Raw genomic sequence first — 24,771 nt, 5'->3', positions numbered from 1 at the left:
CAACATTCATTTCACACTAAAATATTATAATGAATATAATCTTCTTCCTTTTTTTAATTTAATTCCTTTTATTAAAACCAGGAGCAGCATGCATAATTAAAAATTAATGGAAAAAAGAAAAACTAAAACAATTGGCATGGTTGTTAAAAAGATAAGGTTTGATTTCTTTATTTTAATTTTGAAGTCATTATCACACACACACACACACACACACATATATATATATATATACATGAAGGTACGTATAGGATAAGTAAAATTCTCTGAAAATATACTTTAATGAAAAATTAAAAAATAATACTAATCCAACCGCAAATAGACTTGTAGATATAAAAAACTATATCATAAAAAAAAATATAAGATATTATTTTTCATTCTAAATAAGCCAGCTGGCACATTATATTGTGTGAAAACCAGTAGAGCTGAAAATTAACTCTTAAAACTATATTAAAAACACATTTATTTTCTATCTTTATTGGTATTCTTTAAAACTAAAGACGTCTTTTTAAACAAAAACTCTCGCTCCCAGACAAACAATGAATATCCTCTGTCCTACCTCCATGATCTCAATGCCAGCAATTTATTTACTTTCTTTAAAGGGAAAATCTGTGTCCACAATACATCTTTTGTCAGCAAGGAAAAAATAGAAGAGAAGGAGCCCCTCCAAAGAGAAAAGAAATGGTATAAATTCTATTTTATAGATACACCTATCAGTTTTCAAATTTGTTTTGTTTGAGCTCTTTAAAATATTATTTCTTGGGGTTCAGGAAGATTTCCAGAATTTTATGACACTGATGAGTTGTGTTTTTTAAAAGAAGTAGGTGGACGGTGGACTCCGTTGTCTAATCTGTGGCCTTCTGCTTTGTGTTTTTTAAAAGAAGTAGGTTGACGGTGGGCTCCGTTGTCTAATCTGTGGCCTTCTGCTATCCAAAAAACCACACTAACTTTGGCTGGAATATTCTGTGCTGCCAGAGGGTTTCTACTTTCCTGGTTTTAGTTTTTGATACTTTGGCTGGAAGATTCTGTGCTGCCAGAAGGTTTCTACTTTCCTGGTTTTAGTTTTTGCTGCGATTTCCAGGATTTCTGATATGGAACACATCTCTGAGGTACAATGGCTGCCTACCTCATTTTAGGGAAACTGCAATGACTACTTTTATTGGCTCTTGAAACCGATCCTATTACCTATAAGCTATCCTGTACCTCAGCTCGTACCAGGAATTGAAATGACAGTAATGAGATTTTTGGATTTTGATCCTCCTGTCCTCTATTGATTAATAATGTCTGTGCAGGATTTTTGAATTTGCGAACATAAATTTTCCGGCTTGGAAAAGGAGAGCTTCCAAGTCTGTAACATGGTTTGTAAGACTTAGCCTGGGGTCTCACTTGGTAAATTTTCAGGCATGGAATCACCAGGCTGGGTTTAGTAAATATGGTTTGAAAGATGGAGTTTGAAATGGTGCTGAATCAAGGTAATCAAGGAGAGAGGGCGGATAAGGTTCTCACGGAGCCAAAGGGAAGTAGAGAAGAAAGCAAGCAAAGAGAGCATGGCGAGTTACTTGGAGAGTTAAGAAGTAACAAAACAATTCGAGGGAAATTATGTTTTATTAAGGACTCATTGCAGCTTCCTGAATCTGCATGGTTTTCCTCTATTCTTGCTCATCCAAAAACCATTGCATGTTACAGCCTCCCACCTTCCAGAAATGCCCCAGAAATCAAAGGATGACGGACATGGAAACTGGACCATATATGGACAACTCTGCCACCTCAAAACTAAAATGATTTTCCCTTTCTAGCCCATCCTGAGAAAGTGCATGCATCTGTAACCTTTTCCCTATACTTTAATTCAACATGACCGAAACTCATGTTTGTTTGCATGGCAGATCATTAAGAAAGCAAAAATATCTTAATCATAGACATTGACCAATGTTATCCTGTCATTTGTGCAGATGGGCACCCTGCATGGGCGCACTCTGTGGAAGAACAAAGCAGCAAAAATAGTTTAGGCAACAGTAAATCTCCTTCCATGAAGTAACTAAAACCATAATCCATTTGATGCTCTCTGTGTTTATATAAAGATGTTATTCTCCAATAGAACCTTGTCTGTGCATGTTGATTTCTAGGAGATGTACAGAGTTCAGTTCAAAATTGGATGATTCCCCTATCTTACCCTCAGCTCCTCTTGAGATCAACAACAATGACACTGATGTTATCGGCGCTTCTCCGTCCTAGAGCAAGGCGAGTAAGAAGTGCAGCAGCCAACATGCTTCGAGATGGGTACAATGCTCCAGCACCTTCTTCTTCAATCTGAGGCCCGGCCTTGGCAGGAGGATTTTTTTCTCGGAGGCATTCGCATGCTACCTGACAAGCCAAGTCACTTGACAAGACATCCCATAAGCCATCACTAGCAAGGATTAAGCATTCATCTTCTGGTTCTCTTTTTGTAAAAGTAATCTCAGGCTCTGATATTACAACTGGCTTTAAATATTTGTCCCCTGCTCAAAAAAACATAACAGAAGAAAAACAATCGAGCAAGCATTTTAAGAACCCTTGTATACAAAGATGAATTATTGATCATCCGGTGCTAGACACGGACATAATACATCACAACCAAAACAAAAGTTATGAAGTAGCTGACAAGGGTTGAGAGAAACCATGGTCAGGCAATTAGCCTACAAATAAATGATTGATAATTGAACATCAAAATTCACCACACTACTGAAGCAAACATGCATTTCTACAGAGACAAGATAAAAATTATAATACTGTTAAACAGGCGTTACGGCAAACAGTCATGCGATATCACATAAATGCTTCTCAGATATTTAAACATCATAGTTTAACATGCTGCTACAGAAAAACAAGAAGTGCATCACCTTGAAACAAATTTCCACCAAAGGATTGGAAGAGCATTTTTCTTTTCTTTCCTGACAGGCTAAAGAAGATTTATTTCAATTGAAAATGGAGAAAAAATAAAAAAGTTCATGGCCGAATGTTAAGAATAGAATGTAATCAATCCAACAGCTTTGCCAAACTGATGATAAGATTTGATTTCCACCTATAGTTTTCCGAAACAGAAACCTAATAATTATTTCACTAATGAAGTCAGACGTGCAATTGTGTGCGTACATGCCTTCACAACCAAAAGCTTGTTTGGTTTATGTCAAGAATCTAATCCTAATCCTACCACCTGGAAGCCATGCAGGCACAGGTTACTATTTTCAGCAAAGCCACGTTGTCTTGCCTGAGATGCATTATGGAAAATTCTGAAACCATTAGAAGGGTGGGGGAAAAAAACAATCTTTATTGTCATGGTTATGTAACCACATCTTCTAATGTTTAAGATGCACTATTAAACATTGGATCCTCCTATGGTAATGCACTGCCAACAATGTAGATCTTCACCAGAATTTAGCACTCAGCTTGGCAGCTCCATGGTTTGACCTGATTGATACAGAAACAGCCAAATTCCTAATGAAAACCAACACGCAACCCATTTTCATGTTAGGTGTCTCATAATTAGGTTGGCGTACCCAAGATGGATAATCATTGAAACTTTGGTTTTTATCACAGGAGCAACAGATTCTTACTGTGAGAACAACATTTATAGCCTGTCATTAAGTGGCAAGATTCATAATCAATAGATCAACCGCAGCAGCAGAATCAAACTTCATATTGAATAATAATAAAGAGTGCAGTTGCGTCATGCATCACGACAGAATCTAACGTCAACCAGGAAAAAGAAAAGGAACTACAGAAATTATGGCAAAGAAAATAAAAAGATCAAATGCAGTACACAAGAATTCAGATGGAAAGTGACCAGGATAAATATTTAGCTACATATTGAATAATAATAAAGTATGCAGTTGCATCAGGCATGGCGACAGAATCCTACATCAACCAGGAAAAAGAAAAGGAACTACAGAAATTATGGCAAAGAAAATAAAAAGATCGAATGCAGTACACAAGAATTCAGATGGAAAGTGACCAGGATAAATATTATCTAGATTTTTAGCTACTTTGCTAATGCTGACATTTACAAATTGAAGCACATAGAAATAAAATACCTACAGTACATCCTGTCACTTGCGGCTTTCAATTTAGGATTAAATGCCTTTTATGTATCATGGCTTTCATGATATATAGCATAGATACAACAGCCGAGAATCTCTCTCAACAGCATGCAAAAATGCAAAGGAGTACAACGAACTTATATTTGCATCTTTAATATGTTATTCTAGCAAGTGTAATGTAAAATCATACAACAAATTTCATAATCCCTCCAGCAATGAGGCATTGATAACAAAAATTCACAAACCTCCATATATACATGTAATCACCTTAAATCTCATTGAATGGAGTCAACCCACATGCTGTGGTAATCATTCTTATCCTATTACTCATATAAACCATATGATATCTCTATTACATTTTCCATGTTTTGAGTTGAGTATTCACCTTACTTAAATGACATCCCAAAAGCTACTTTTACCAAATATAAGTCAGACAATATCTTTAGTCATTTAATCAACTCTTACATCCATTTAAAATCAAAATGCCATCATCTTTCCATTGCTTTTATAATATCCAACCAGAAAGCCACTTCACGACGAACTTAAACTCACAACAAAAGCGGGTGTTAATGTGGATCTTCCTAGACTCCCCACATAATCGCCACTCTTAACTGATGACTTCAGCTTGCTACTTTTCTTTACATTCATGAACCTACATAGCTAGGTTGTCCAGTATCTCTCTTCCTGCCTATTATGGACAAGGAACTAAATTTGCCTCTTAGAACAAAAATCAAACCAAGCACTTTACACTCATCTTCGGAGTAAGAATATTATTGCACAAATTTAGATTTATAGTTTTCGTCCAATCTTTGATATAGCAGTTTCCTAACTCTTGGTTATCATTTCTTGGGTTGAGACACCAAAGCACTCTTTTAGCAATATGTCATAAGGTCATAGCTTGCCAGTCAATTCTCTTCTCATTTCAGCCCAACAAATTGAAGCACCTCTTGGAAGTTTAGAATGTAAACCCCAATGCTTCCACTATCCAACCTATCTGAGAGCATGAGTAAAGGATGGAACTGTAGAATGCAGAACTTATACCTTCCATTATCCATCCTTTCTAAGGGCTCGAGGAAATAAAATATTATGAACAGCATGGTATGACTACCACCTAAAATCTTAAGACCAGCATGCTACAAAAACCACCACCCAAAAAAAAAAGAAAAGGAACATTAAATTTCTCATAGGGTGTATGCCATATCTAGTGTGACTTCAAATCATCATACTTCCCAAACTTCTGCAGATCCCTAATTGCTCTTTATCGACTTCCCTGAACACAGCAAACTGCATATGATGCTAAAAAGATATGCCAACTTTAATAGATCACAGACCAAAACATGAATAGCATGGAAAGGCATGTAAAACAACTCAATAAGGGACCAACATGATCGTAATGGTCAACCTTTCTACAGAAGGTTTATGCATTTGGATCCTCCTCCAATACTGCTAACACGAACCATAGAAGGAAAAATATTGAAGTTTCCCTCTTTGTTCCTTCTTACTTCCCCTCCTCTAAAAAGGTTTCTCCAAGGAGAGTGGAGCCATAGCATTGTGCATTACTGGCATGCATGACATTCAGTTGCGCAGCCCAACACAATAGATAACAGAGTTTTTCCCTGACATGAACCAATGATTCTGGTAAATCCATCAGCAACCTTAAGTTTGCTTATGTGCTTAGGTGAAGCACCCTTGACACTTGATTGCAGGTTAAGCGTGCACTAGCTTATACTACATAACTAATGTAAAGCAGACTTATTCCTAGCCATTTTTCCCTCTCATTTTCCTTTCTTTTGAAAAAAGAGTGGATTAAAAAGAAAGAAGAATGGCCTCGCATTTATAGTGGCTCCTTAATATCCATTTCTGATGGGGGAAGGGAATCACAAAAATATAGCCCATCCAATTGCCCTTTCTAGATTTCCAAACATTATTACATGCTTATGTTGAACCTCAGGTTGGCAAGCAATCCGTATTTAAATGGCATATGCTAAATTTGATAACCATGGGACATTGATGGATTTTTTTTTTCTTTTTAATGCTGTTACACACCAGCATCTGTCCATTGGTACTGGAAGTCAAGCCTCCAATATGCAACAAGTGCACTGCCATTTCATGAATATTAATTTATTCTACATGTTCAACAACTACTGAAAGAATGAAAGTCCCTTGTGCTTCTAGGGATGGCAATGGTATCAGATTCCAATGGGTATTCCATCCAATCCGAATGGATAGGTTTTCTTGACAAAAAAAGTGTTTGGTTAGTATTTGGATAAAATATATATATAAAAAATCACGGTTACGGTTAGGTTATGATTTTGTGGTATTTGAACTAATCCAATCCAAAACACACACACATATTATATTTATATTCTATATGTAATGGCCAAATTATAATTATAAAATGCTTATATAAGTGTTTTGCAATTACAGTTTTGCCAATAAATATAAGTTCTCACAAACACTATTTTTTTCTTAGTATTGCATTGGAACAATTTATTTGGTTATATTATGAATGGATATGTTTTAAGAATATTTTTTATTGTTTTTTTAACTTATTGACTATTTAGAGCATGTTTATCTATTAATAATGTTTTTGTCTACATATAGTTAGCTATATTTATTAACATTATTGATTATAAAATAAAATTAAAAATTAAGTTTTTTTAAGGAAAAAAAAGGAGAGAGAGAACGGATGAATATTTGAATGAATTTCCAAAATCTGATGGTTTAGATTTTTTTATTCAAAATCCAAATCAGACAATGAAGGATGGATTATGATTATTGTTTTTTCCATTTGGATATGGTTATATTTATACTAACATCCAGATACGTCTATGTGCTTCCTTTACTAATTATATGAATGAACCTATTTGGAAAAAAAAAGACAATTACTTCACAAACTTTTGCTTGTTTTTTCAAAACAAATGTTTTCGACAATAAGAGGCAACAGATGTATTAGAGGATTATAGTGGTTTCCAGCAAATATAGAACTAGTTTAATGATTTCAGTCTCTAATCAGTAATTAAACCATTCATCCAAACAAAGGAAAAGGAAACCTAGAGCCCATAAACAAGGATATAACATGCATGGACAACCCATTTCACCAAATCAATTCATCAAAAATTCATAGGCTGGCGAATTATTAATGTAAGCATGCATGTATATCAGGTGAATAAATTTAAAAAACTATCAACAAGTCTAGAAAATCTATAGATACCAAACCTCCTACAATAATGCTTCTCGCCTTTCTACTCTTCGGGGTATCAATAACTCTCCAAAGGTTAAAGCAGAGCGTTGCTTACTTATCCTTGAGCAAACTTATAAATGAAAAACTAGATAACATTAGAGCAAATAAAGGGCACTAATTTGCTCAAAGAAATGTACTGAATTTTCAAAATGAACCCAAACTTTGTTCGACGGTGATTTTCCTTGAAAAATATCAATACAAGGCTGTTCAACGCCATAAAGTGAGACATTCAACATGGATGCACATCCAGATCTGTAAGAAAAAGGACTAAGAGTAGTTTGTGTTAAAATGAAAACTAATCTACTAGCGTGAAAGATGTTTTTTCTGTGTTCCTTGTCATGTGATAAAATTAAAGCATCTAATCCCAATAGCGAGTTCTTTATATGAGCGAGTGGAAAAAATTGGAAAAAATATAAACAACTTAGCTTTAGGCGTATACATCGCATGAGTTTGATGAGTTGTAACTCCAGAAAAGAGGACGATGATTCAGTTAAACCTATAATAGATTACCTATTGCTCGAGACATAGCAAGAATGCCTTCAACTCGAGCTCCATTCAGGAAGATCACTCGGCCTCCAGCAGCTTCAATTCTTGCAAGTTCATCCGATCTATCCGGCTGCAACAAATGTTGGGAATTTTTTTTTTTAATTAATCAAGTAAAAAAAAGGTAACAAAAAGATAAAAGGGTGAGCAAGTCAAATCAAACCCAAAAAAGGAGAGATAGCTCCTCAAATTTTCAATCCTTTAAAACCTTAGGAAGAAACAAGAATTTTTTCACTTCTCATTTTCTTGTTTAGTATGATTTAATTTCAGATAATAAGATTATAGTTAACAAAAAATTAGGATATCCTATATAAAGTGGAATAAATTTGAAATATTACAAGTAAATCCTATAAGATGTAAATCCCATATGTTAGATTGGAATCTTTATTTTCATTTCCAATTCTCCGATTAACAAATCCTGAATCCTGCATCAGACGAAAAACAAAAAAAACTCATACTGTGATGAAAATACGAGGTTGCCTAGCTAAACTATTGAAAACCTCCGTTGCGTGACAGATGGAAAGTAACCATTTGGACACTGTTTATTCATGAACACATGCATGTGCTGGTGGAGGTCCAAACATTACAAACCACAAACCATTTCTCAAATCATCAGAACAGTTCTGAAACCTTAGTCAAAAGGATTGTTCAATTCAATGAAGAATGGACATCATAACTATGCCAAATGTCAAGACCACAAACATGGTAGTACAAGAGCACAGCTTTCCACAAGAAAAAAAGACAGACTCCTGGTTTAAAGGATGTTAGTCCCCACCCTGTCAAACAAAACGCCACCTGTTCTCTAAAACATGTTCTATGTGGCAAGGTGACAAATCCATGTGTTTCACATCGACATATACATGTAATCCCATGCAAAAAACGTAAAAATCTAGAGTCACCATTATTAAAATCATGACTAGCAATGGACGGACTGCGTTACCTAACACGTGTATTGATAGTACCATCAGCGTTTTCCGATTGCAAAACTAACCTTATGATCAACGCTAAGGGGAATGGCCCTCCCGCCTCGCGATAGGACGGCGCGTGAGTCGCCACAATTAGCGACGATTATATGCTCTGGGGATAAAACAGCTACGACCGCTGTAGACCCTCCGAGTGCCATCTGCATCGGGTGGCACCCGCATTTGAACCACTCACTCCCACATGCGCACGTGCCCATTGCCACCACATCCATCCTCTCATAGCTCCTCTTCATCACTCCCCTCCACATTTCCTCCCATTCAGCCCCACCACCCCCACTCTCACTACTCACGCGTGTTGAGTCCACGCGTGCCAGTTCTTCCTCTATCAACACGTGCATCCTTTCCCTGCATAATGCTGCCACCTGCGCAAAATAGAGAAAAAAATATATAAATACATTTATTAAATGACCATAATGCCCTTTCAAAAACAGAGCTGGACAGTTTTCTGCCATTACGTGAGCACCGCCATGACCGTCAAAAACACCAAAGAAATGCACCGGTCTCCGGCGGGTAACCTCCGACTGGAAAAGGTTAATCCTTACAGAAATCGCGTCCTCCATCTCACGTGACCTTCCTGACACTGACATGCTCCCAAAAACCGGCTCCGCCACCGGAATTTCACAAACCGTCTCCACAACCCGTTTTCCTTCCGAGGAAGTTGAACTCGAGCTCTCCCCCGCCGCCGCCTGTTTCTTCTCTTTTGAAGTCAGAGGATCAATCGGCTGAGAAGAACCACCAGAGGCGAGACGCCTCATCTCGATTCTCCTCCTTCTGCGCTCCCTGCATTTCTCCGGTGAATCATCTCCATCGTCGTTTAACATCCTTCGGTAAACTTCCGTCATTAAAATCCGTTACCGTTAACAGTCATCTCCGTTTGACATTGACAAACAGAGAGGGAGATAGTCTTTGTGAGAAGAGAGAGTTTATGTTTTATTTCATTTTTACTAATTTTATTAATTAAATCTTGAAGAAGTGGGGACTGTGGAGGAGAAGAAAGAAAGAGCAATGGGTTGTGTTCCCTCTATTTATCGAATGGGAGGCCAGCTCCAAATTGCCCCTTCACTTACCATTATTTGCTCTCCTTCTTCCACGTGTCCACCCAGACGCTCCATCTTCTGATTCTTTCCTTCTTTGTATTTAATTATTTCTTTATATGTAATTTATGATAAAATATGAGTCAGCAATGAACGATGTTGACTGAAAACTATTTCAAATTAAGTATTCTTGAAGAAGTTAGATGGTATAAATTATAATTAATGAGCTAGTTAAAGACTTAAATGTATTTTAAACTTTTTAATAAAAATAATATGTAATTTAATTTTATAATAATTTTTTACTTCAAGTAAAAAAATATTCTTAATTTTTTAAATTTTAAGTTTGATGATGATGATGATGATGATGATTAGGTAAAAATTCTTAATTCCATCTCTTCTCTTTGCTAAATCGGCTATATATCACGGTATTCTGAAATCTTTTGCGGGGCACAACCAGGACGACACGAATCTGACAAATGGAATCCCCGAACTGAACTACTTACAAGTGGACCAATAATGGGCTTCCACGTATAGATAGAAATAGGATGGCCCACAAAAGGTGTTTGTCTTTTTTCAAATGTTTTTCTGTCCATCTATCCTTAAATTACGAAGCCGAAACACACGTGTCAAGCTCTGGACTAACAACCAGTCGAAAGTGACGTGTCGGGCCCATCGATGACATGTAGGAATGTGCTGTCGGAGAAACAAAAAAGATGAGAGGCGTCTGAGAGTCTTCGAGCTTGTTTTGGAAACGCGCGTTAACTTATTTTTAAAAAATTTAATTTTTTATTAAAAATTAATTTTTAAAATTATTTTAATATATTAATTTCAAAAATAATTTTTAAAAAATAATTATAACCATTCTTTCACACCATCACTTTATATTTATGTACAGCTGGTTGTAATGGACTTGGTTCGTAGCTGTGGAGAACGTGGCTTTCCTCATGTTGACTGTGGAAACTTGTTTGGACTCAAAACCTCAACTTGGGGTTAACTACAAATTAGTCCTTCATATATGCTGTATGTTTCAAGTAAGTCCCTTAAGTGTACATCATTTTGCCAATTGCTTGTTGTCCAAGTTCACCTAATACCCATGATCTCAATCGACCCAGAAAAAAGTACAGGTTAAACTATGTTTATTGATGAATATTTTTTTTAATTATTATTATTATTTATATTTAATATTTTCATCTTACGTCATTTGGTTGGATCAACCAAATCACTAAAAAACTTATGTCGAGTCGGATTTGGTTGGATCAACCAAATCACTAAAACCAAATCAACTTAGTTTTATTACACCAATAACTTACTCAATTTAATTAAAAACTCAACTCAAGTCATGCTATAAGTTTTAAATTTTTTACTCAAGTCATGCTATAAATTTTAAATTTTTTAGAAAATATGTGTACATGAAATATATCAACATGTACTAAAAGGACTTTGCTTTCCAGTATAGCAATAAAAAAAATAAAAAATTAAGGTTTTTATTTTTATTTTAGTCATGATCTTGTGACCTTAGGTTATAAGTATTTCAAGTTTGTTATGTTTACTTGAGTTAATTAAAAAAAAAATATTTTTTAATTTTTTAATTTAATATTTGATTTATTAAGAAATAAGTTTTATAATCATGTTTTCATAACCCAGGTCGTGAGTTTTGTAAGTTAGCCAAGTTAATTTAAGTTTTTTGTTTTTTTAATGGAATATTTTTTTTAAATTCATTATTTAATTTGAATTAATTAGAAATTAGACTTGATTTCACGTTAGGTTTTTATTAATTTTTATTATTTAATATTAAAATAATTATAAATTAATTTTATTTTTTATTATATAATAAAATAAAAAATTAATTCAACTTAATAGAGTTTACAAATACGATTATGGTTTTAAATAGATGATTGGAATCAATAAAATATATATTTTTTCTTTAAACATGTCTAGTTATTAAAGTAATTTTAAATAATTTTCACTTAATTTAATATAAAATTCAGGTTAAGTAAAGAATAAGATAAAAAAATTTACAAGTTTTAATCATTGTATCGAGTTTAGATGCATACCAACGAGTTTTCTTAAAAACCTCAAAGACTGACATGCAATGATAGCTTTTAACATATATTTCAATTATTCAGTGTTGAAACACAGCATGATGATATGAAACAATGTTCTTGCTGGCTTTAATCCACGGCCTGTGAAGTTAGCATCTTTTTCAATAATCAAGGATCTTGAGAGAAAACTTTGAGCCAACACGTGGAGGATTGACATGTGAAGTTTCCTCAAGAAAATAATTGCATCTGCCTAGCAGTAGTGGAATTGTGGATGATAACGATGATGGAGCCAATTTGGTCAAAGATCAATGATATATATATATTATTTTTTGTATTTTAGTAGTATCCGTGCGATGCTTTCCTTTTGCTTCGATGAACATGTGTATAAAGATTTGACTCGACAAATATAAATCAGAGCCAATTTTTTTTTTATTTTTTTTGATATATTAGTGTAAAAAACTAAAAATTTATTTTTTAATATATTTTTAAATGAAAAGATTTCCAAAACATAACCGTATTCGATTCTCTAACATTAAAAATATTATTTTAATTTATTTTATGATTGTATTATATTTTAATTTGATAAGTCTTTTAATCTTGTTTAGAGAGATTAATTAATATTAATGGATAGATTGAAGACTGAATCGAGGTTTCTCTTACAAGAAAAATAAAAAATGAACAATTAATTGCAGTCCCAAATAAATTTAATATATTTTTTGTAGCCGCCTAATGACTGTGCCACGATATTATAGTATTTGAGGGCGATTACAAGCTCGAGGGATGGCTAAGATCAACATATTTTATAGTATTAGGTGCGCGTTGCATATATTCTTTTTATCACAAAAATAAAATATACGCAAGATCAAGCTTACTGACCGATGCAGATGCAAGAGAAGATACTAATAGTTAATTGCAGTACCAAATTATTATATATATATATATATATATATATTCTTGCAGCGGGATGGTGATGTTCACTTGCATCTCCCTTATCCAGTAGAAAAGTTTTGATGAAAATTAGTAAATAATTTGGGCCTGATTTAGGGTTTGTGACAATGTTTTCAATAACTGTTAATCTAGGCCCATGAATGTGAGCCCATGATTTTTCTGTAATCACATAGGAAGTTTGTGTATGTGTTCTTGAGGCCATGGCAACTCAATCCTAGAGAAAATAATATTTGTGGCATTTTGACAATAAAAAAAATATTTGAAAGTGTGGTATTAGTTATTTTAATTTTTTTTATAAAGATAAATTAAAATAATATTTTTTAAATTTATTTTTATATCAATATATTAAAACAATCTAAAAATATAAAAACTATATTTAAAATAAATAAAATTGAACAGGGCTATTTCTCCTGTATATAAATGTCCTTGCTTTGTCACACCTTCCTTCGGAGCTGTGCGCGCGCGCGAGAGTGAGAGTGAGGTGAAAAAATGAGAGGTACTTGAGGATAAAACGATCATCAAGTGTTGCAGAATCCATGAGCAGTGAAGGTCATACAAGCCTAATTTATAGTGGTGGAAGCAGCATTTGCGCCGCAGCAGTAGCACTAGGTAGCAGCTTGAATAGCATTTCGATTAAGCTTGATTTCAGGGATCAGATATGGACTTATACCCAAGGCTATCTGGCAGCTGAGGCTGTTGAAGAGGCAGCAGCAGCGACAATGATCAATGCTAAGGAATGTGGGAAGTAAAGAAGGGAATGGTGATGGAATGAGACTTGTCGAGCTCCTGCTGAGGCATGTGGCTTTTCACGACAAAACACAGCCACGGAACAAACAACTAGAAGCTGAACAAGTCTCGTTCTATAAGCATTCCCTTCTTCTTCAATTTCATCTTCCTTAGCGTTGATCATGACTACTGCAACCTATTTAATATCTTCAGATACAAGATATCTTCGCTATCTTTGCGTACAAGTCCACATATGATCTCTGAAATTAAGCTCTGGAGTGCTATTCAAGCTATCTATACATGTTAGCACTAGTTAGCAGATTAAAAAGACAATTTCAATTAGATTTCAACGGGATTTTATTTGGATTGAATGGGTTTTAGAGTTTTTAACTAGATCATTAAAGATTAATTTTCCCTTTATTTTTATTGAGACCTAACCTGACCTAAGTTTCGGGTCACATGATGATCTAACTAATACATAAATTGTTGTTAGGAACAAACAAATCCGATGCATAAATTGTCAAGAAACAGTAATTGTTCTTGCCCGATTTTTATTTTCTCTTTTCATCTATAACAAAAAAGAAACCAGTATTTTTCTGTCCTTGCTGATTTACAATTATTGTTTGATGCTTTCATAGTTCATGAAGTTTGGACGAGTGGGACTGGCCACTAGTTCTAGTCCTCCTCTAACATGCATTGATTGGTCATGTGGAGCAAAATACACGGTTTCTCTTCTTGAATTTCCCCAAAAGAATAAAATGTAGCCCAGCCGACTTGGTGGACTTTGAACTCGATTTTGGAACCAATTAGAAAGAAAATTTTTAAGCCTTGATCGTTTCTTTCCCTCCCTCTTTTTCCACTGAAATTGTTTTCCTTGCAATGACTGTCTGTTGGCCTGAATGTTGCCGTTGGGTTTTTCGCTTTCTTGTTCTTCATCATCTTGTTTACTTAATCACTGCCCAAACTTACGTGGATCCAGTTATGCTAGTCGGGAATTCATGGAAAACTAAAACGGTCGGTGCAGACAATTTGCGTGATGGATCAGTGGTGAGAGCTATCCTTGCCAGCGCAACCTCTGACCCAAAATTCGCTTGTGGTTTCTTCTGCAATGAAACCTGCAGTAACTCTTTACTTCTTTGTTATTTCAATTGCCAATGGCTATGATTCCTGTGGTAGCTTGGTCTGCCAACAGAGACCATCCTGTTCAAAGTAATGTAACTTTGCAGCTGACATCGGGTGAGGGTTTGGTCTTGAAGATGTTGATGGGAGCATAGCCTGGTCGACAAACACTACTGGTAAATCTGTTGCCGGTATGAACTTGACTGATATGGGCAACCTTGTGCTTTTCGATGATAATAATGCAACAGCCTGGCAATCTTTCGATCACCCGACTGATTGCTTACTTCCAGGTCAAAACCTGATGGTAGGGCAGAAATTCACTCCTACTGTTTCCTTGTCCAATTCCACCGAACAAGGCCTGTTATATCTCTCTGTCACTTACAAAGGATTGTTTGCTTCAGTTGAGTCCAATCTGCCACAAGTATATTATGAACTTGTAGGAAATGCTGCAGAAATGAATAAGGAATCAACCTTTGTTAGGTTTATGAATGGAAGCTTAGGTTTGTTCTTAAATTCTTCTCCATCAACCGAAGTACCATATGAACAGATTTTCTTTGACCAGGTTTCGTCTGCACAGTACGTGAGATTTGGCTCTGGTGGACATTTAAGAGTTTGAGTGGGAAGAACTCGATAGATTCGGATGGAACGAGGTTTCGGATCTATTTATGTAGGAAATTGATGAATGTTCTTACCCTACAGTTCGTGGGAAATTTGGTATTTGCTCGAATGGTCAGAAATGTAGGTGTCCTGAACCGAATATCCTGGGAACAACTTATTTCAAGCGAGTAATCGAAAAAACAACCTGAAATTGGGTGTCTTGGAATTACTTCTTTGTCTTGCATTGCTTCACAATCACAAATCTTTCTAGAGGTAAAAGGCGAGCTACTTCGCTTTTCACGCCGACCTTGGAAATGTCACTTTGAAGACTTGCAAGGTGATGTGTTTAAGGAATTGTTCGTGCAAAGCTGTTGTTTTCCGGTATCATTCTGATCCTGCTATGGGTGATTGTTACTTGCCACCAGATATTTTTTCATTGAAGGATAGTGATAATAGTGGTTATTACTCTGTTTATCTTAAGGTTCAAAACGCTCCACATGCAGTTCCTCAGGGAATGAAGAGAAGAGAACTGGTGAAAATATTAGGATCCAGCATTGAATCCTTCTTCGGTCTACTTTTCTTAATTGGAATTTTGGTGCTGCTAGCTCGAGAAAGAGGAAATGTTGATGATGTAGAAGAAGATTACTTGGAAAAAAAAAAAAATACTTGGAACGCCTACTAGATTCATTTATGAAGATTTGAAAACCATGACACGAAACTTCAGTAAGGTTCTTGGTGAGGGAGGAATTGGTGAAGTTTTTGAAGGGATTCTACTTGATGGCACCAAAATTGCAATGAAGCAACTCAATGGTTCAAGCCAAGTCAGGAAATCGTTTCCCACTGTGGTTGAGGCAACTGGTAGCAGTCACCATGTGAACTTGGTAAGACTTCTTGGTTTTTGTTCTGATAAATTCAATAAGCTTCTTGTTTACGAGTACATGTCTTATGGGTCCTTGGATAATTGGATATTCTATAAAACCTGTGAGTTTTTGCTTGATTGGCATCAGAAAAAGAAAATCATCCTTGATATAGCCAAGGGATTGGCCTATCTTCATGAAGAGTGTAGACAGAAGATAATCCATCTGGATATCAAACCCCAAAAAATCCTGCTAGAAGATAATTTTAATGCCGAAATCTCTGATTTTGGATTGTCTAAACTGGTTGACAGAGACCAGAGTAAAATAGTGACTATCATGTGAGCCACTCCTGGCCATCTAACTCCAGAATGGTTGAGCTCAGTAATGACAGGAAAAGCTGACATCTATAGCTTTGGAGTTGTTGTCTTGGAAATGTTACGTGGGAGGAGATATTTTGATCGCTCTCAGCCCTAGGAACAAATGCATTTACTAAATCCTTTTGAGAAAAAGGCAGAGGAGAATCGATTGATGGATCTAGTCAGCAATCAAAGTGAAGATACATGCGATTCAACAAAGCTGAAATGATGACTATTACGAGAGTTGCCGTATGGTGTTTGCAAAGTTATTATGCAAAGAGGCCTTATGTGACAGTGTCAAATGTGCACAAGGTGCACAATTTTACAGATGGTACGAAACAGTGTCTAAAGATGCTAGCAGCTATGTCAATGCGGAATAAATCAGTAGTGTAGATTTGTGTAGCTACAGGTTCATAAAAAAAAAATCGGTAGCATAGATTGTTGACTAACATGGGCTACATGATGGATTGTCTAGGACAAGCAAAAAAACTTGTTAGGGGGATAGGCTAACAAGAACTGGGGCCATCGTGAAATTCGGCAGCGTAGACATTGATAAGCTGCATACAGATAAGAATTCGATAGCGTAGACAATGGCAGCCTACACGCAAATGCGAATTCAGCAGCGTGCAACAGCTTGTGCAAGTTGTTGGTTCGACTTAGCACGATTTGAAACTTGGATGAAGGATTATCCAAGGCACGCGAGAGACTCAACAGATGACTCAACAAGAACTGGCAGTTGGAGTTGCCAGGTGGACATGCAGAATATGAGTTAGTGGCAGTTATTTATATCTAAGATCATGGGATCACGGAGGCTGAAAAGTGGGAGCTGACAAGAGGTTGTTCTCAACCCATTAAGATCATAGGAGAAAACTACTTACTACTTAGTAGATAATGGGGCCACTATGATCATGGGTGAACATGGGTAAGATAGTGTCTCACTACTTCCTTAAAAGTAGGAATGAGAGTTATGCCTTGTAAATGCTTGTTTATAAATACTAGTTGTAGCTCTTGGTTATGGGGAGCATGCGTGAGGTATGTTCAGCATGTAGAAGCATGCAAGAACATGTAGAGCCCGAGATCGAAATAACTTGGTGTAACATGCAATTTTTGCATATAGCATACATACAGATTTGTGTATAATTCCCTTTGTTTACAAGATCAATAAAGGTTGGGAAAGTGTTCCTGTAAAGCTTGTTGTGCATTTTAATTATCTTATTCTACTTGTGTATTCCACTTGTCTTCTAACTTGAGAAAGTTGGGAAACTTCTCGGGCGAAGTAAACACTTAGTTACTAGGCAAACACGAGTGGGATTAGTGAGGGAAGGTTGAGTGTAGTGAGAGACTAGGCTGCCACACGGATTTATTTGAGAGTGTAAAATTACTCTATGATAATTTGGTATCAAAGCGAGGTTGCTTTCTTGGCAGGACAATGAGAATGATTCTGCGGCCAAATCAACGAACTGATTTGGGAGGGCTATTGCTTCTATCAATGTATAGGTAGGTTTCAGGGCAATGATCAGCAACGAGAGTACCAATGCTTCTCAGGACAAATCAAAGGGACTAAGTTGGGAGAAGCATTGTTGTTGTTGATGGACTAGCAGAAACTTGAGAATAGAGCACGGTTCGCGTTCATGATGAAACAATGGGCTATTTTGTAGCACAAACAATGGATAGTTCTGTAGGGTAGATCGAAAGGCTGATTTGTTCGAAGCCATTTTTGGAAAAACTTGCCAGTATTTTGGGCAGTGTTAGTGTTCAAAGATTTATAAAGTTTGGTGGCTTAACTAATCTATGGGTAACATAAGGTGATGACAATTGGATTAGATCAAAATGGATGCTGATTCGGCCATTGAAATTGTCGATGGAATGGCAGACTTGAGAGCAGGGCCAGTAAGGGGACTACTGAGTTTCTAAGTTTTCATCAAAGACTAATAAGAAGGATGGGGCGAAACAGAAAAAGAAGCAATTTAGTGAGGGAGAACCCAAACTTGTTACTGACTATGGAAAGTTAGACGAGAAGGCAAATCGGTAAGGGTTCGAAACTAAATTTAAAATGTTTTTATCTTACGATGAAAATTACTTTGTGTGGGATTATTTCCTAAAGAGGGGAAACATTGATACTATTAGTGTGAAGATGTTGTTGGGGATATGGCATACGTGTTTGCTTGACGACCAAGATGGAATTCAGTCATCATGGGCCAACATATTGGTGAGGATGTTGTCTGGCCTTTCTGCCTTGTTGGTGGCAGAACATTGGAGTTTTGTGCATCTTGACGAAGGACTTAGTTGAATGGCCAGACAAATCTGTGAAGATTTGGTATGGCTTTGCTGCCTTAGAGGAGGCAGAATTGATGTCTTCGGTGGAGACCTTGACTATGGACAATGCAAGGCGAAGAAGACAGAATAGTGGCTGAGATGGACTCTAGTCATGTTAGGACTAGCATGGAGGAGTTCTGTAACTTTAATGATGGAAAAATCATGGTTTGTTAGAACTCTAGGCATGAGGATGCGCCAATAAAAAGCACACTGCATAGAATCCGGCAGCGATGGACAGCAGCAGCCTTGCATTAATTGAGGCAAATATGGTAGGAAGAGTTTATTGTTGTACAATGGACAAGTAACCAATATTTAAATTTTATACTTGCAATTTTGGGGACTCAAAATGGTTGGAGAATTGGATGTTCGTATAGGAGCTCATATGATTCTTCATAGTGATTTTGCGTAAGTATACTTTGTGAAGAGGGATGGATACCTAGGATGCATGTAAGTAGTGTTTGAACTTCATAAAAACATGCTTGCAAGTATGATATGTTTGACATTTGTGGAAAACTAACGGGCCAAACAGAATGGCGTCACAGCTCGGTTTTGAAACAGGTTGATGAAATTCAGTGGACTAAATTATTGATGAATGTGGGCAAAACTAAAGGTTTTGTAGGGAGTAACATTGATTGTGACGATGAACAAATACGATGCAAGAGTACTTCAAATCTATCTAACGAGGGCATCCGGTTCTTTTGGCGGGGGTGGTTTGTAACAGTGTCAAATATGCACGAGGTGCACACTTCAGCAAGTTGTCCAAAAAAATGCCTAAGGGTGTTAGCAACCATACCAATAGGGGGATAAATCGGCAGCATAGATTTGTGCGGCTGTATGTTCGTTAAAGGAAAATCAGCAGCTCAAATTGTTGACGAATATGGGTTGGATGATAAACTGTCTAGGCCAAGCAGGAAAACTCATCAAGGGGATAGGCTAACGAGAACTGGGGCTGTCGTGAAATTGGGTAGCGCAGACATTAGCAACATGCATATAGATGTGAATTCAACAGCGTAAACAATGGCAGCCTACATGCAGATGTGAATTCAACAGTGCGTAACAGCTTGTGCATGTCGCTGGTTCGACTTGACACGATCTGAAACTTGGATGAAGGACTATTCAAGGCATGCAAGAGACTCAACAGATGACGCAGCAAGAATTGGCAATTGGGGCTGTCAGGTGGACATACATAATGTGGGTTAGTGGCAGTTATGGATATCTAAGATCATGGGATCATAGGGGTTGGAATGTGGGGGTTGACCTCAACCCACTAAGATCATGGGAGACCATAAGAGAAAACCACCCACTACTTGGTAGATAATGGGGCTACTATGTTCATGGGTGAATATGGATAAGATAGTGTCCCACTACTTTCTTAAAAGTAGGAATGGGAGTTGTGCCTTGTAAATCCTTGTCTATAATTACTTGTTATAACTCTTGGTTGAAGGGAGCATGCATGGGGCATTTTTAGCATGTAGAGGCATGCAAGAACATGTAGAACCCAAGATAAAAATAGCTTGGTGTAGCATGTAATCTTTATGCATAGTACACATATGAATTTGTGTATAGTTTCTTTTGTTTACGAGATCAATAAAGGTTAGGAAAGAGTTCCTGTAAAGCTTGTTAAGCACTTTGATTATCTTATTCTACTTGTGTATTTTGCTTGTCTTCTAACTTGAGAAAATGGGAAAACCTCTCGGGTAAGGGAAACACTTAGTTATTAGGCAAATACGAGTGAAATTAGTGAGGGAAGGCTGAGTCTAATGAGGGACTAAGTTGCCGCACGAGTTTATTCGAGAGCAAAAAATTACCACGTGATACCATCCAAGTCAATGGTGGTAAATTTCCTAGAAAATGATGTGGAATTTGAAGGTAACCTAGATAACAGCTCATCGAATCCAACATTGAAAACAATTTCAATGAAGGTTACTCCTTTAGCGCCTTCTATTCTATGTAGACCAAGGTGACTGCTCACGATCTTCTCTCTATGGTGAGAATCATTCCAAACTTACCAGAAGAAGATACTTGTCTTATCTTATATGTCAACATTTTCTTTGCTTTGCAAGAATCAATGAATGAAATTCTATATTGCCTTTCAATATCAATGGATAATATTTATGACCTATTTTATCAATTAAGATAGAGTTTAGCATGATCAAAATTGCTACTATCTTTTCTAGCTAAAAGAAAACTGTAGTTACATTACCACTCTTGAGTTCGACGATTGATGATTATAGAAGTGGTGTTCCTAATAACAGTTTGCTCAACACTAGTAGTCCTATTTTTGTCAAATGGGAAAACATGTCATAGAGCTTAATATTCCACATGAGTGCAAAATTTAAATTTAACATTTTCAATATTCTTGGTGATAGGTGAAAATTGTTACCTCAGACTCGGATATTATTGCAAACATCTTGATTTGAAGAGTCATTTAGCAAAACAATTGTAATTACTATAGGAAATTTACCATTAGTACTCTAGAGACAGCTAATAATTGCACCCACTGAAGCAACAAGCCTTGCCCCATATTCATAATGATTAGTATGGAAACAATTAATATATTTTTCAATGTTATATGCTGGTGGATTAGAAGAGTCTAGCCCACTTTCATTTCTAGTAGAATATGCTTTTGCAACTAGAGAGAGTAATATTAGTGAACAAAATGGAGTTAATCAATTATATATAATCAACCAATAAATTATGAGTTGTGATGGATTCAAAAAAATGACAAGCTTGAAAACCCTCCCAAGAAAAAAATCTTAAAAACCACTTAAAAAACATGGACTTGGGCATGGTAGCCTAAGCCTAGATCCTAAAAAGAATAGGCTTGATCAAGGAGCGAGCCCATATCCTATAACTATGAGCTCAGACAAAGAGCCCAAGCCCATGCACATTATAGGGGCTCATACACAAGATGTACACCCAGTGTATGGGCGCCCAACTAAGTATGCTGCTCAGCACCAAAGGTGGTGGGCATGCACCCTGACATCTCCGTGGGATCGGGCTATCATGTCCAAGCCTAAGTGTCTGAGTTCAGACAGCATGCCTATTTTTATCTTTGATGAGCTTAATTACCTTACCTAAGCCTAGTACTCATAAATTTTTTTTTCAAAATCCCGTGTGGATCCCTGGTATTTTATATTGAGCTAATACATATTATTTTAAATACAATATAACTCAAAATATCTCAAGAGTAAAATTACAATTCAGTCCCTTTTTTCATAAAAGAACAAGATTCATGAGTTATAAATACACTACGAATTCTTCTAGTCAAAGATTCACAATCTCTTTATTCTTAATATTTTTAGTACATATATTTTCAAAGTCTATCTCTCTAAAATATTATTACATATTCTCTCTCAAAGATTCCTCATGTCCATAAAAAAAAACCTTTTATAGATACCACAAAATATTATTACATATATTCTCTCTCAAAGATTCCTTATATCCATCAAAGAAGACCTTTTATAAATACCATAAAATATTATTATATATTCTCTCTCCAAAATTTCTCAATCCATCAAAGAAGACCTTTTATAGATATCACAGTAATCACCCACTAAACATTACCTGCATTTACCACAATTGCATACTTGCTATCTTAGCTTCCAAAACACCATATACTATAACAACTAATAGTTACCTTAGCTTTTACAATAACCTTGACAACATTTTTTTTATTATTTTAGTTTTTGTTTGTATGATGTACAGAAGCTGAAGAGAAACTGATGTTCTACCACAAATATAGTTAAATCCGACACCTTTTGAAGTGCATTAAGAAATTGAAGTAGACATATGAGATGAACCGACTATGAGTTATTGGACATATGAGTTATGAGTGTCCCAATATCCAAGGATCTAAGGCTCAATCTAAAGCCTTTGAAGAAGTAGTTCTAGAAGAAGCCCTAGAACAATATAACCTTGCCCAGTTAGAAACCTTAGATGATGTCAGCAGTGACGAAGAACTCTATTATTTAGAGTGAGACAGTGATTACGAATCCGATGACTATTCAGAGACAGGCTCTGATAGCACGGATCAAGAGTAATCTTGAAGATAAGATTCCCACATGGGAAGAATTAGAAACGATAGATGGATGGGACCATTTACTTGATGACAACACTACATTGTGTTTTGAACCCAATAATAAGTCTGAAAAGCTCACAGACAAGGAAATCAATGATTTCTTAGAAAAAGATACTTTACCATTATGTAAAGTAGACGAAACAATAGACTTAAGCCAAGTCGTTTGGACTGACTTAAACACCGTTCCACAAGAAGAAATTCTTGATTTAGGACGTCTTACCAGACAAACACGTACTCATGTAAATTCTATTTACATTAGAGGAACTTTATCCTTTAGCGGATACAGAAAATTCAACATAGATTGCTATGTAGATACAGGTGCTAGTATGTGTTTAACTAATAAAAACATTATACCACCTAATTTCTGGATTAAAACTCCTAATCCAATATATGCTAAATTAGCAGATGATACAATCCACACTCTAGATATTATGGCTGAACGCATAGAAATCCTAATCCAGGATAAAATCTTTATCATTCCGACTCTGTACCAAACAGAATCTCGTTATGATATTCTCCTTGGTAATAATTTTTGTCGACTTTATGAGCCTTTTGCTCAGTGGGGCAAAATTATTATCTTTCACCATGAAGGACAAACTGTTGTTTGCCCTAAAATAACCCGTGCATACCATCGTGGTCAGCCTGGTTTTTTAGCCTCTCAGAAACATGGTAGCCATACCAAGGTTCCTGAACCCGAAAATATTGTTCAAAATCTTGATTTTGACCAAAAAAGTTTGGGGGAGAGTTTATGTACTTTTACACCACCCACACAAGAAGAAGAATTTTTGTTAAATCTTATGAGTATCTCTATTATTGAAGATAAATTAAAAATGGTTTGTAGTGACAATCCATTAGATAATAATATCTCTAAATACAAATTTAGAGCCCACATTGAATTAGTTGATAAAACAACTAAAATAAAAGTCCCTCCAATGCAGTACACTGCACCAGATAGAGAAGAATTTGCTTAGATGCCAATCTAATAGAACCCAGTAAGTCTCCACACTTTAGTCTTGCTTTCTTAGTCAATAAGCACTCAGAACAGAAACGTGGAAAAAGAAGGATAGTAATCAACTATAAAAAATTGAATGACCATACGATAGGTGATGGATACCTACTACCAAGAAAGGATGAACTGTTAGATCAGATTCGTGGAAAAAAGCTATTTTCCTCTTTTGATTGTAAAAGTGGATTTTGGCAAGTGCTGTTGGATGACAGCTCACAATCTTTAACTGCTTTCACATGCCCACAAGGACACTTTCAGTGGAAAGTAATGCCTTGCGGCCTAAAGCAGGCACCGTCCATATTTCAAAGACATATGGATGAGACCTTCAAAGGATTTGAATCCTTTTGTCGTGTCTATGTCAATGATATTATTGTGTTCAGCAATAATGATAAAGATCACATCATACATGTGACTAAAGTCTTAGATAGATGTAAAGAATTAGGTGTCATCCTATCTTTACCGAAAGCTCAATTATTCAAGGAATCAATCAATTTCCTTGGCCTCATAATTGATAAAGGACAATTAAAGCTACAAAGTCACATAGGAAATCACCTAAGTGAATTCGATAGTAACATAACTGATAAAAAACAGTTACAAAGGTTTTTAGGCATATTAAATTATGTTTCTAATTTCTGCCCAAAAGTTGCTCAAATTCGCCAGCCTTTACAGGCCAAATTAAAGAAAGACACTGTTTGGCAGTGGACTACAGAAGATACCAACTATGTTGATAAGCTTAAGAAAGCAATAAAACATCTTCCACCTGTCCATCATCCTGGACCTGAAGAACCCTTAATTATTGAGACAGATGCCTCAGATAAGTATTGGGGAGGAATCCTTAAAAGTCAACCA

General features: G+C 36.0%; 1 protein-coding gene across 1 annotated transcript; it reads right to left on the bottom strand.

The window, feature by feature from the left end:
- Window positions 1-1,884: 1,884 nt before the first annotated feature.
- LOC105129586 (probable protein phosphatase 2C 75) lies at window positions 1,885-9,835 on the bottom strand. The gene is made up of 4 exons (XM_011031708.1): window positions 9,296-9,835; window positions 8,849-9,202; window positions 7,825-7,930; window positions 1,885-2,492 (listed from the first exon to the last, which is right to left on the bottom strand). The coding sequence occupies exons 1-4, from the start codon at window positions 9,680-9,682 to the stop codon at window positions 2,170-2,172; spliced, it is 1,170 nt and encodes a 389-aa protein (XP_011030010.1). The 5' UTR covers window positions 9,683-9,835; the 3' UTR covers window positions 1,885-2,169.
- Window positions 9,836-24,771: the final 14,936 nt, after the last annotated feature.

Source organism: Populus euphratica, unplaced genomic scaffold (genome assembly GCF_000495115.2).
Source record: "Populus euphratica unplaced genomic scaffold, PopEup_1.0 scaffold16.1, whole genome shotgun sequence".
Classification (NCBI taxonomy): Eukaryota; Viridiplantae; Streptophyta; class Magnoliopsida; order Malpighiales; family Salicaceae; genus Populus; species Populus euphratica.
Note: the sequence above shows the minus strand (reverse complement) of the source record. Positions and strands in the feature narration are given on the sequence as shown.